This window comes from Poecilia reticulata, chromosome 19 (assembly GCF_904066995.2).
Source record: "Poecilia reticulata chromosome 19, P_reticulata-male-v2, whole genome shotgun sequence".
NCBI lineage: Eukaryota > Metazoa > Chordata > Actinopteri > Cyprinodontiformes > Poeciliidae > Poecilia > Poecilia reticulata.
Window position 1 is genome coordinate 9,953,696 of NC_088848.1, and position 14,273 is coordinate 9,967,968.

The 14,273-nt window shown below is 38.8% G+C and overlaps 1 protein-coding gene across 3 annotated transcripts in view; it reads right to left on the reverse strand.

The window, feature by feature from the left end:
* The window catches only part of ppm1bb (protein phosphatase, Mg2+/Mn2+ dependent, 1Bb), a 28,075-nt gene that overhangs the window by 7,721 nt on the left and 6,081 nt on the right, over nucleotides 1-14,273 (reverse strand). For 2 of the 3 annotated variants that reach the window (XM_008437069.3, XM_008437068.3), the window contains exons 2-5: nucleotides 6,475-7,317; nucleotides 3,764-3,881; nucleotides 2,642-2,753; nucleotides 1,192-1,249 (exon numbers count right to left, since the gene is read on the reverse strand). In XM_008437069.3, coding sequence (XP_008435291.1) covers nucleotides 1,192-1,249; nucleotides 2,642-2,753; nucleotides 3,764-3,881; nucleotides 6,475-7,305 — 1,119 coding nt within the window. In that variant the 5' untranslated portion in view covers nucleotides 7,306-7,317. Of the gene's footprint in view, nucleotides 1-1,191; nucleotides 1,250-2,641; nucleotides 2,754-3,763; nucleotides 3,882-6,474; nucleotides 7,318-9,175; nucleotides 10,474-14,273 lie in introns of those variants that run through there. The other variant, XM_081600610.1, reaches the window with a different exon arrangement.

Genomic DNA, 14,273 nt, shown 5'->3' on the forward strand with positions numbered 1-14,273 from the left:
TAAGGTTATCAGCAATTCATTTTCTTAAATATACAACATGTTTTCAGCGAAGTTGGGTATAACTCATGGTGTACCAGTACACAAAAATCCATGTTCGATGCATACTTTTGTTTTAAAGTCATAGTTTTGTATGTTTTTGGTTTGCATCAGTCAAGAAGAAACGAAAGGTGGTCATTGCAAAACTGACAGGAGATTTGTTTTGACTATACAACAATAAAACCATTTGAAAATGGTCAACAGTGTTTACGATTTCTTTTTGACCCAACTGTGCAGACATTTGAGAATAAAACAAGTCTAAACCACTTTAGAGCTGTTTTGATATTTAGACAGTTCAGTTTACTGGATGTACTTAAATGGGCCGTAAAAATAAAGCTGTTGAGAAATCCCTTCTGGTCAGAAGGTCTAGAAACGGCACCGGTGAGTTGCTGCGTCTCGTATGCTGTGCAGCGTTTTGGACAGGCTGAACGCTCCGTGAAGCCGGATTTGGACTTTAGCTGATTCAAGAAGTGCATGCTGACAAAGTTGTGTTTCAGTTCACTTTCTTTCTCTTCTGTAGCTGCATGCAAATCCTTAATATTCTCAGATAGCTGAGCTAAACATTAGCTAAAGGTTAGTTAGCCCATAGAGGACTCTCTGTTTTGTTTTGGTGCCGCTTTTTGCAATGTGCACTTAGTTCCGCATACAAACAATAAAACTCCGTATTTCCTAGGTATAGGCACAGAACATTTTTAGCACAAATTTCTGCACCGTTACACCCCAGTAGAAGCAGTTTCAGTTTATTGCTTTGAATTTTTTTGTGCTTTGTGGACTTAGCTGAGAGCTAAGAGACTCTAAATACGGCGTCCTGGTCCGACAAGACTGACGATGGTGAATCGAACGGCAAAGACATTCAAAGTGTTCCCAACAACCCACCATCAGCTCAGTGTGTCACAACTTTCACGTCGATTGTAAATGAAAAATTCAGAAGGCTTACAAAAGGACTTTGTGCGCGTTTTGCTTCAATATCGAACATAGAAGCGAGACAGATGATTTAATTTCACCCATCTTTGCTGAAATCTCGTTCAGATTGCAGCACAAACACACAGCACACACTCGCACACAGATGGATGTCCTGTTTTGTGTGTGTGTGTGTGTGTGTGTGTGTTTGGAGGCTGTGGAGCTGGGAGGTAATTTAGAAAACATTAAACTCACCCCTTCCTCTTCTCTGTGAGGGTTCAGTTTGTTGTACACCGCCTCGATAACACTGCGTCTGCAGACAGAAAACAAGCACACACACATTGGTCCCTGGGGAAGATCGTCACCCAACATAATGCAACCTCTGTTCGTTCTTCACTAATGTGTATTGATTGAGAGGTTAATGGAAGTAAAACTCTCAGTTGAAAATGCGGAGCTGTGTCGTTTTTGGTCCGTGTTCTGCTCAGAACGACAACCACCTTGTTTATCTGTTTATCGCTACACTTTTTACCTAAATCATCAACATGTTGATGCAAAACCTTCAATTTTAAACATCCTTTGAATTTTTTAAACACTTCTGTCAGGTTGAAACCTCAGACTTCAATGGATGTTTTGTGATAAACCAGCACAAGGTAGAGCTGAAATTTTGAAGTGGAAGGCAACATGTTGGTTCAGGTGGGGAGAATATAGATGCACACCACACTTCTCAGACTTTTATTCACAAAAAAGTGGAAAATTATACATATTTTTCTTCCTCTTCAACGTTCTACGCTACTTTGTGCTGTGCTATCACAAAAAATAATCCAGCATATACATAAAAATACATTTCCACTCAACATCTTTAACTTCTGAAACGAGTTTTCTTCCATAGGAGCTCATATTCACAGATTTATTAATTGGGATTTAATCATTTCAAATGCTGAAAATCATCAATTTTGGTTAAACACAAATTAATTTAATAGATTCCTTAAGGGAAGAAAAGCACTTCTGCATTTGCTTGTTGCTTGTTTTGCTAATATCGAACAAAATATTAGCAATAATGCCATAGTAGGCATGTCACGAAAAATTTTGCCAGGTGATAAATTGTCCCAGAAGTTATTGCAATAAATGATGATATTGCTTTGAGACCATTTTCAAGTAATATTATAGCACAATAACGTAAGAACACATTCTCAAGGATCAGTAACCTTTAAATTCTAATAAATGTTTAAAGATTGAACTAGAAGACATTTTAAATATCCAAAATAAATAAAGAAAACAATGTAAAACAACAAATAAAATGAATTATGAAGTCTTTGTATACAAAATTTCTTTCAAAGAAGGGCTAGTTGAAACCAAAACACCAGAGTGAAAACTTTTATCATCCAGTTTTTGGTAAAAAGAAAGAGAAAAGAGAAAAACGATGAATCAAGCAAAAGAAAACAATTGAGTTTCTTTTGATTTATCATGCGATTAATTGGTTTATTGTTTATTGTGACAGGCCTATAGCATGTATAAACTGGATGCATTAGCAGAAATACATCAATATTTGCCAGCTGGTGTTTTGAAAAGTCCAGAGAAATCATCGTTTATTCATCAATTTGAGGACAAGTTTCTAAGTAATGAAACCTAAAACGTGGACTGTCAAGGCTGCATCTACTCCTGATCTGCTGTGTGCGTTCGTAACATGCAGCTCAGTTATATTTACTTGCTGGCCAGGCCTCCACCAGGCGGAAGGTTGGGGATGTTTTCTGAGGCGATATTCCTTAGGACAGACACCAGGTCAGGGACTCCGTCCTCCCCACAGCTTCCCAGCAGCTCTGCAAGCAAAAGAAGCAGATAGGACACAGTAAGGCCAGATGTTGTGGTCATTTTGCTGAGGTTATATTGCACAAGTCAGGTGTACGATTTATCCCCCATGAAGGCTAATCAATCAAAAAAACAATAAGGGGAAGAAATTGGTTGTACACTCAAAAAAGTGCGACTGTGCTAAATTGATGTTTAGAAAAACACTTGCTGCCTGTGAAGTTTGGTATAGTAGGCTGATTTTATACAACTTTACTTATTTCTGTTTAAACACCATCAGCTCAACATTTCTAAGCAGAATGTTCTTATTCTGCTGCAGCGATTCCTTGAATGATTCGATTACCTCGATTATTAAAATTCCTCAAGAAAAATTCATCCGCCTCGAATCTTCGTTAAATTACGTTTTATTATTTAGCGCACCATGTTCCGGACGGGTCATTATTTGTGTTGGGCAACGCCGTCACGTCCGCCTATAAGTTGTTGCTAAGTGCTAGCAGCATAACGTCCACTTTTTCCAGTTTGGTCTGGGAGGATTATATCGACTGATGATAATGTCTGGGTTTTTATTGCTTTTGAGGGGATGAATAAGCATCCTTAAATTGACTGACGCGATGCTTGGGGTACGGCAGCCTTTCTCCTCCTGGTTCAGAGCGAATGGCGGGGAAGAGGTGAGCGGACAGGCTGAATGCTGCGGGCGGCTGCGCTGTAGTGGACTGACATAAGTGTAGCTTTACGGACAAACAGGAAAATCCCCGTCGCAACAAACGGGTCGCGGAGCGCATCGTGGCGTTACATAGCTGGCAGATGACTTTCTGTGTGTGACGAACGACGGTAATTAAATCAATACTTTTTATTTAAAGTTGTTAAAAATGTACTCAATTATATGAATTGTCACTTTGTTGCTATATTTTTTTTTAAGTAGATGATTGAGTGTAGCGTCAGCAATAATTAGCAGAGCGGCTTAAAACATGTAGAGTTTAAAATAACGTGCGTCTCTGCGGACGAGTGTGTTTGAAATGCTGACCCTCAACACGCGTTTCTAGATATTTATCCAATTCTTCCTCTTTTTTCATGGCCTCCTCTGAGATCTTAGGCGCTCCGGGCAAACACACCAACACCACGCTCATGTTGTCTCTGCTTCCCTGCAGAAACACAGACAGAGAGAAGACAAGCTCAGCTTCACGGGGTAAAGTTTGTACTATGCAAATGCAAACAGAAAACTTTAATAACAGGGTTTTGGTTCACTGAACCCGACTAGGAGTTTTCTCTGCTTGCATGGAAAATAAAACAACCCAGAACCTGTGAATGTGAGGCAATCGACATCAGGAGACAAAACATTCTGTCTAAGACACGAGTTAATCCAGTTTTTCCTAATTACGATTTTGGTTTTTCACAGGTTATTAAAAACAACAAAACCGAGATGCTATTCTAAATGCTGTTTTGCAACGTTGCTCTTGTTTTGTCTTGCCTCACAAATCCGACATAGCTTCCTTCTTAACAGTGGCATGCAGCGGCAACCCCTCCCTAAAGCCGACATTTAATCCGTGCCAGGCTGTGGCACGTTTTGAGAGCTACAACTAAAATTCCGTGGAAGTGCTGCGCTTTACTGTAACGAGCATCATAAATGACCACAGTTGCATAAAATCTCCGTACAGACAATTTAAAGAGGAGTGGCAAAAGCAAATGAGGTGGATTAGCAGTGACTGCAAACGACTGATGGTGTTGGTGAGGAATTTCATGATAGTCATGAGACCATCATAAGCCAACAGTCTTCAGGCAGAAGCGTTTTCAGATTTGTTGCGACACTGACTGCTACCAGAGATCCTTCCACGATTCATTGAAGATACTTGGATCATATAAGTTACAACATCCAATTTCCCGTTGGAGTAAATTAAGTATTTTTGAACAACAGAATTTGTTTTATTATTGAGCATAGCAATTTAGATTTCTTTTTTAATTTGCTGAAAATGGTTTCACATCTTTTCCATCAACTTAATGAGTTACACTGCAAAGGAACAAGAGAGGAACCGACCAGGCTTTCACTGAAGTCTGTCAAATTTTCTTAGCCTCCTAATAGATAAAAATTATTAGTTTAAACTAAAGATTTATAACAAAGGTTGCAGTTTTGAATAAAACAGAAACAAAGGTGTTGTAGAATTACCCGTATGTGTGTAGACTAGTTTACAGACCAAAAATGAAAATAAAAATTGGGAGTTATTAGTTTTTACACCAGCTGATAATCGAAAAAAAAAAAAAAAATCATCAGGAATCTAGCCAACTTCTAGATTTTATTATTACCTCATATTTATTTCAACATTTAAATTATTTGAGGTTAAGTTACGAGTTTTAAGGAGTTTCATTTTGATTTTCTGTGAAAACCCAATTAAAAAAAGAGGAAACTGGAAGAATCCTGTTGTTTTAAATGTTGCTCTTGTCTTTTTTTATATTACAGTTCTTAAAGATCACTGAGAATCAAAAGGTGAGCGCTTTACCATAACTGGAAATCATAATTTGTCGACAAAGTTATGAAAAAGTAAGTGTTGATGTGCTGTAGAGATGTGGACCAGTCATTTATTTTTTACCTATAGTTTTATAATGAAAAGCTTCTGCAATGCCTTTCAATGTTTCTTTCAAGTCTTCAAGATAATAAACACACAAACTAGACATCATCATAATTGCCTTTTTCAAGACAATTTCAAGCGACGGAAGATGGAGCCCAAAGCAGCAAAAAAACAAACAAAAAAACAAAACAAAAAAAACAAAGGCGTCGACTTCTCACCACACTGAAGGACTCGGTGTGGTCACAGTAGATTTCTGAAAGTGTCCAATTTCACTTACATCACAAAAGGTAGCGACAGCAGAGCAGATTTATGCCTGTGCGGCTGATACTTGAGATAACCCATCCAGTAAGGTAAAAATAACTCATCTGCTGTACGCTTGCTGGTTCTTGGAGAGCCCAGGACGCAAAGCTAAAGACACGTGGACAGTGAAATGTCCAAGATGTGGACAGGAACTAGGAAGAACAGGTTGGTGTATATATTTTAAGCACGAATGCAGGTGATAAACCTCCTCCCAGATGGCTCAGTCAACAAACAGTTTATTTCCAGGAGACTCCTGTTTTTAGGAGGTAAGGTCCGATGGAAGCTATGCAAATTTCTTTCTACATAAACTTTTATCCCAAGACACTGTGACTTATTAAAATAATTCATACTTTTCACACTTTTTCACAAATTACAGAGACAAAATGTCATGTTTTTTGTTGGGATTTGATGCAAAGTAGTTTGTGAAGTGGAAAATAATAAAAGTTTGTTGCTCTTTGAATGGGAAAGGTTCACAACAAATCTCAAGAAAATACATTCTAGTTTGTGTGGATGTGTGGTCCCACTGATCTGGTGCGTTTTTGCCAGGTTTTTTAAAATTTTTATTTGGTTTTGGAAATTCCCCCCTGTCCCATTGTGACATTTTTTGCGCAGCTCCTGAGGCTTATATATCCAAATTAAAACTCTGCAACCAAAAATAAAAAGGAACGAAAACCAACCAAACCTATACATAAAATGGATTATGAGGTCTCTGTAACAAAAACTGCCCTTCAAAAAATAATAATGACCAAAATATAAATGATCAAGCTCATAATAATGTGATTAATTAATTGCTTATTGTGACAGACGTACGTTCAAGAGACAGCAAAGCTCTGTATTCAATAGGAGAAGATACTAATTGTTAAAAACGACTTACCTTATGAAGACAGGTGTCCACCACCGAGTTACAGATCTTTTCCAGATCTTCAGAAACCAATAGTCGTGATCGTACAAAATCACACAGCTCTTCGTTGGACATGACGTCCCAGATTCCGTCGCACGCCAGAACCACAAACTCGTCTCCTTCGGCCGCCCGCTCCAACACGCAAACCTCCGGCTCCGGGCTCACCAGCTGCTCCGTGGGGCCCTTACCATCCACACATTTGTAGTCGTAGTCCCCGAGAGCCCGCGACACCGCCAGGGAGCCGTTTACCCTCTGGATCATGACCGAGCCGCCAGCATTCTGGATGCGCTCCTTTTCGCGGGGGTTGCAGGGCTTGTGGTCCTGAGTGGAGAAGCCCACCTTTCCGTCTCGACACAGCACGGCCCGCGAGTCGCCGCAGTTAATGAAGTAGAGGTGAGTGGGGCTGAGCAGCACGCACACGGCTGTCGACCCGCTGCGGTCCAGGCCCTGCCGCAGGTCGGAGAAGTTGCGCATGTATTCGTCAATGTTCAGAAAGCCCGAGCGGATCCCGTCCTTCACGCCCTCCACGGAGCCCGGCCCCGATCCGAACTCGGCGCCTCCTGACAGGATGTGCTCCAGCAGGTGCCCGGAGCAGTAGTTGGCGACCCGCGAGCCGGCGTGGCCGTCGTAAACGGCGAAGAAAGACCAGTCGGTGAGTCCGTGGGGAAGGCCCACCACCGCCGTGTGGGCGTCCTCCATTTCCACCCGCCAGCCCTGCATGGAGCTCAGACCGTAGCGCAGCCCGTTTCCGTCGCCGTGGGCGCTGTGCTTCTCCGTCTTCGGCTTGTCCAGGAACGCACCCATCGCTGCCTACAACTGGAGAACAAACAAAGGAGGAAAAACGGTGAGGAAAACTTTTATACGATCGCCTGCAAAGAAATGATTTTAAAATCCGAGTCAATTTCACCAAAACACCATTGTGCCATAAGCATACATGTACAAAGCGATTATTTTAGCTATAGATTATTCTGATGATTAACTGATATAAAAATTAGCACATTCTGCAGATTTTTCTTTTACAAACTCTTTATACAATGTTTGAAAAAGATTATGCAAACAAATAATTAAAGTCCTTTCTTTAAAAAATAATAAGAAGTAAACATTTTATTGCCAGAAATGCAATAATAATAAAGCATTCCTTTCATGTACACTTGATTAATTGCAGCAAAGAATGAATCTGCAGCTACAAAAATACTTCCAACATCAACAAGTGGAAAGCTTGGCCTTTTCTGCTCGACTTAACATCAATACAGAGTTAAGTGCATTGATTATTATTGGGATAATTGGCTAGCAAGAGGAGATTTTTTATTTATTTATTATTTTACATAATTTACACCTAGTGAAGCTGAAACTGCCACTACAGTTTTGGGTCTATTACAAAGTTTTTTTTTTTATTTTTATTTATTTTAAATCAAAAATATGTATATCTTTTGTGCAGCTTTGGCTTAACTGCTGTGCTTTCAGCAAATGGCCTTTTTTCTTGAGTCTCTGTACTCCCATTAGTTGATTATGAAACTAGCTGACAATTATTTCAATTATCAATTCATCACAACTAATTCAATGAATTGTTTCAGCCCTATACAATTTGTTGACTCAAAAATCAAGTAGTACATGAAGTTTGATCCATTGTTCTTATCCTAAATGCTGCTACTTCCCTGTCTGAACATCATAGAAAAAAATCTTTCTGCACTGAACTGTCTAAACTGCATAAAATTATTTACAATACACAAACTTTTATCCTTTAAATCATGCCTGCTTAGAGATTTATATAATTTTTTTTTGCATTCTTAAATCACTCTTTAGGAGTGGCTTTCCTGGCTTTCCGAAGAACATCCCAGATTTTGTCTGTACACCCTGGGTCCTGTTCTCTGTCAAAATGATCGCTCTCCGCTTCTACAATGTGGATTTCTGGGCTCGGGTAAAGCAGATTCATGACTGGAAATGTTTCCACTGCGTGTTTTATTGTCCAGGTATGTGTTTTATATAATCATCTCAATGGTAAAAAGAAAAGAAAAAAAAAAAGAAAAAAGAAAGAGACTTTCCAAATGGCTTCTCAGCTACTTGAGGCAACTTCAGGATTTATAAAAACTTAAGGACAGCAGTGTTCATAAACATAATGTGCTTAATTAAGAAAGTTTAAGGTTTCTACAAAAAAGAAATCCTTAAAAAGCTAGCAATACTTTGACAACTTTGTTGTAAAACTTCCAAACAAATATGATTTCTTGACTTTCCTTTTTGATACATTTCCACATTGTCATACATTTGTGTGTAGAATTTTTAGGAAAGAAGTTAATTTATACAATTTGGATTAAGGCTGTAAAAAATGTGGAAAAGGTGAAGTGCTGTGAATACTTTCCAGATGAACTGTGGACAGAAGCAGTGATCCTGGCAGCGCTGGAGCCGACCTGGAGCACCAGAGGCCCAGAACTACAATCACACCAAGCAAGAAGCTGCAAAGAGGCCCCTTTTGAATTTGGAAATCACCTCCGTCTCTACAGATAAATTAAAAACGCTGCAGAGAACGTTTGAAACAGACAGAGGGGAGCACAGAAAAACACCTCTCTGAAACCAGCCTGAGACCAGATTTCTAAAACTAAATGTTAATAAAAGTCTGCCTGAACAAAACAACCGTCTGAATCCCTTTATTTGGGGTTTGTGTGACGATTTACAGCACCTGTGTCAAACTCGAGGTTCGGGGACAAAATCTGGTCCGCTGCAGCTTTCTATGTGGCTCCAAATTACATCAATAAGTCCCTTCCAGTTTTTCACAAATCTGCAAAATTCACACAAAATCAACAAATCTCTCCACATTTTTTTCCTGATTTTACTGCAAATTTTCTCAAAGTTTTTCAAAAACATTGAGTTTAAGTAATTGCTGCCTATGCTTTACTTGATGTCAAGTCATAGTCTGTAATTGATACGGCGAGTAATAAAAAGTTACACAACATCATACATTAGCGCAAATTAGGGCTGTGTAATAATATCGATTTTGCGATATCGATATTTTCTTTCCTAGAAAAAAAAATTGATATTCATCCGCAAGTATCGTAACATCCAACTGTCACCTTGCTCACTCACTGCTTGCTTCGCCGGGAGAGTGATTAGGTCATCAGGCTTAGAGTGATTCCTTCAGATGTCAAGTGTCAAGGTTAAAAAGGTATCAAACTATTCAGAGCAGGGTACTTGGCGCACTTTATTTACTTTACAAATGCATGTAAGCTACAGTTTGTACTGTTTCAATTAAAAGAAACATGTTTTCTCACCACTTCTTTAATTCATTTTGTCCAGCTGTCGACTTTAAGTCTGTGTCCATGTCCAACCAGAGCCAGGTATTGTGTAGTTCGTGCTTTTAATCAGTTTTCAGTTAAATTAATTCAATCCAACTCTATAACAGTTAACACCAAAATTACTCTGTCCCTCTAAAATCTTTCAGAAAATCGCAAAAGTGTATTAAATTGTATCATTTGGTGAATATCGCAATATATATCGTATCGTGAGCAGAATATTGTGTATCGTATTGTGAGATTATTGCATCACTACAGCCCTAGCGCAAATATAGTAAAAATTGCTAACGAACATTTCTAAATTGGTACCACAAAATCTATAATTTTGATTCCAACGAACACTAAAACAATCAAAATCATGGAGGAACAGCCATTTATTGATAGTTTAATTGGTTTTGTCAATATATTCTGGCACAACTGGCCCTTTAAGAACATTCAGATTTTTGACATGGTCCAAAATGACAATGGGTTTGACACCCTAATTTATAGAAACATTTGAAAAACATTACATCATCAAATAAACATGTCTTTTTATCTAAGCACCACCAATAGCACACTAGTAATGAGATGAATATATATCCATTATATAATCTGGATTTTAATGTCAGGTGTGAACAGTTGTGCTTAAATATGTCCTGTCGTATCTAAATTGTATTAAATAAATGTATTCACATCTGAAAAAAACAACAACTAAAAGCTAATTTTATACTTTTTAAGCATACTTTGGGCAAAAAAACAGTAATAACATCACAATATCAACGACAACAACAACAAAAAATCTGAAGATTCAGAAGTTTTTATTCTAAAAATGAGAATCAAATAAATGTGCTGCAGGTTATGTGATTGAGGTTGCGGGTTTGAATCCAGAAGAAAATTAAACAATCACAAGATAACTTAATTTAGCTTCAAAGCATTAACCTATTTTTTAAGAAATTTTAAAATTTAAATATATTCCTCCTGATCACAATCAAAATGCATTTGTGCTAAACTGAAGAATGGTCCAATACACTTTACTATCCAGTAAGAATGCTAATAAAATGTTAAGCTTAAAAAATAACCAAATAAGCAATCAGGGTTTTTGGTATCTCGTTACCAACTGGCAAAAATATTTTGTGTTCTACACAGAATAAGTAAAAATTCTTAGAGGTCGCTTGCTTGGCAATACTAAGACCAGGAAGTCTATAAAAAAGTATGATAATAATAACAAAAACAATAATCAAACCGCCCTGATGAGACGCTGATTCTTCACAGAGCTTCACTTCCCACATGAGCATGACTGCGCCATGACAAGCGTGTGCCCAAAAAAGGCCGTTACATGCAGGGAATGACTCCGGCTGCTTTCTCAGGACGCCGTGTGCGTTTTTGTGTGCGTCTGCGCATGTGTGCACCGTCACGGTCTGTGTGCGAGAAAAAGATGCTCTATAAATACGGCAGGTCGGCTTACATTTCACGACCAGCGTGAGACAGCAGGGACGGGCCATTCATACTTCTGCCGCCTTCCTGTCGCACGGTTATAGAAAGAAAAAGTGTATTCTCAGGCTCGCCGTTTGATGTTGCCCCAAGTTTTTAGTGTTGTTTAGTAAATGTGGAGCTGCACTCACGTGCAACGTATGAGAGAAAGACAATTCTGTAACGTTGACCAGCTGTGATTCGCTCTAAAAATAAAACAAACACACTGCCACTGCCTAGCAACCGCCCACCCTACAGTGCAAACATCCAGCCTGAGCTTCATTCAGCAACACCCCCTCCCCACCCTTCTTTCTCCCAAAAGTCTTTCTCTCACACTCCTAAAAAAGAGGCGCGCACACTCAGCTGCTGGTTAGCGAGAGGAGCGGGCCGTTGCATCATCCGTCCGTTAAAGCAGTCGCAGCCGACAGAACCAGAAAGGTGTCAGGCTGGCTGCTAAAGACACACAGATACTGTGAGATTTTACTGGTTGTTCACAACACCTTTAGAGCGAGGGGAAATCATGCGAACAGACATGTACAAAGGCAGAAACCCCAGAAAACACCAGAGGAGAACGAGGAAGGCTCAGTCACTGCTGTCACCAGTGTTGCAACCGCAGGCCGAAACCAACACCAACGAGCAAAACTCGCGTCCGCCAAAAAAAGCATTTCAAGAGAGAAGCGGAACGTCACAGATTACATAATGCTGCAGAGGATCCAAACGCTGCTCAGAAAATACGAGCCGTCGCTGTAAACGAGCTGAAGCAAACCTGGAAGAAAAGGCTGAACGACAGTCGTCTACACGCTGAGAGAGCAGAGCCAATAAGCTGACATTTAAAACAAACTAATGCCAAATTTTAGAATAAAAAAATTGACCACAATTTACTTCTTAAAGTTTTCAACATTGTAGGTTTTTGGGTACATATTTGAACCGATATTTCAAATATTTTTCTACCATTTTTACGTCAGATGTAAGTCATTGATTAATGAGTGATCTCATCAATCAATCAATTTTATTACAAACCTGAATTTTGTCTTGTATCAAGATGGCCGACCATCTTTCCATAAAAGGCAAAAATATTTTATAATCTTCTGAATTTAAAAAGACAGTTAAATGTTAAGATTACTTTGTATCAGCTGTATTAATACTCACTGAATTACATTTTGAAATATTTATAAAATATAGAAAGCTTTTGGAAGCGGGTTGTATCTGATACATGCAGGACCAATGTGGGAAAACGTTGCATTGAGATCTGGGTCACTGTGTTTCAAACCAAATTTCCCCTAATTACTGATATACTCTGGATCATAATTCAAAGGTTACGCCATGTTCTTTTGGCAAAACAATAAAAGTATTTGTTTTAATCTCTCCCTCCCCAAGACACGTTAGATTTTAGGTCTTAAATTCAATATTTTGACTGAAATATCCAACGAAAAAATGCCAGATAATTTTGACGTGACCATGCGGCATTTCTACATGTTTACCCAGTAAAAAGGAACCACATGAATGCAGCATTAAACTAACAACCCCTGGGAAGCCGGTGGGATAGTGAGAGGAGACTCAGAGTCACGTTTCACCAGTGTGTCCGAAGCAGCCCAGGGAACAGAACATCTCGTTGTGATGTTCTGAGTGGTTCTGACATACTGAGAGTTGAATTACTGAACTTCGAAGCAGGAAACCCTGAATTGGCACAAGGTTGTGTGATTGGTCCTTTGTTTTATAGCGGTTTCATAAACATCCTATAACAAAATGTACTCTAAAAATTTTAAGTGTTTGACACTTATGTTTGACTGTAGAAACAAAGGATGTTGCCGGACTAATTCCTCAATTTTGTATGTTACAACATTTGGTGCTCACTTTTTCAAAAATCTAAATCAAACCTGAATCTCCCAGAGGTAAGTGCAAGTAGATGGTTTAAATCTTGCCAAATTATCTTTAACATAATCTTAAACCTCACAGGAATTCAGCTGCTTCCCAAGACAAGACGATACCTGCAAGAAATGTTACAAGACCCAAAACCGCATCACGCAGAAAAACAATTAATCCCAATGGTCAATATGCATCTTTTAAAACACATTTACAAGAAAGAAGGTAATAAAATATAATTCAGATTACTACCTGATGTGGAATAATAGTTTCTTTTTCTAAAAGAAATCACAATTAAATCTAAAACAGATTATTAGGGGTAAGAATAATCCCAGTATTTTTTCTTACCATAGACAGACCAACTCTAATTCTTTGTTTTGTTGATTCATTAATTCCTTTACCTCTCAGTCATGAGAGTCATGAGGAATTGCTCTCACATAAGATGGTACGAAGCCACTTTTGCTCCTTTAATGATAAATCAATGACCGCTTGTGGTAGGAGGGCAAAACCAATTACTTTGGGTGTGTCAAAATTCAGGGACTGCATCCGTTGAAAGCCACAAATAAAGGCTGGTCAAATCCAAAGGCGTCCATCTTTTCCACAGATTTGAAGAGATAAGAGGAAATACTTAGAGGTAAGGGCGAAAATCAATCTGGGGCCTAGATCCTCCAATTATACAGCCGCTCATTTCCGATCTTCATAGTAGACAAAAGACGCAACTTCCCCGGCCAACGCAGAGTTACGGATGCAGGCCTGGAATTTGACATACCCTTTGAATGCTTTTCTAACATCTTGTGTCATTGTTCTTCAAGAGAAATCAGCTACAATCTTTACAAAGATCTAAAAATCTAGTGACGCATCGGTGCATCTCTACCAGAAGCACAGCGTGTAAAGATTTGTCAAAACTGAAATGAGGCACGTTTGACCTCAATCTAGATTTCCAGCCAGTCTTATTGATCTAACACAGGAATCTCCATTTTGAACAAATAACTAATCTTATCTGAATGTAAGATCAGTCCTCTGTGGAAAATCCCAGAAGGATTCCAAGATTTTGATTATGGGTGAAGACGCAATGACAGCAGAGAAGCAGTATTTGGCAATAATAAAAATAAAAATACACTTTAGAAAAAATTGCGCTGCATTGTACAACGTGAGCAAATTAATTCCAAAGAACAG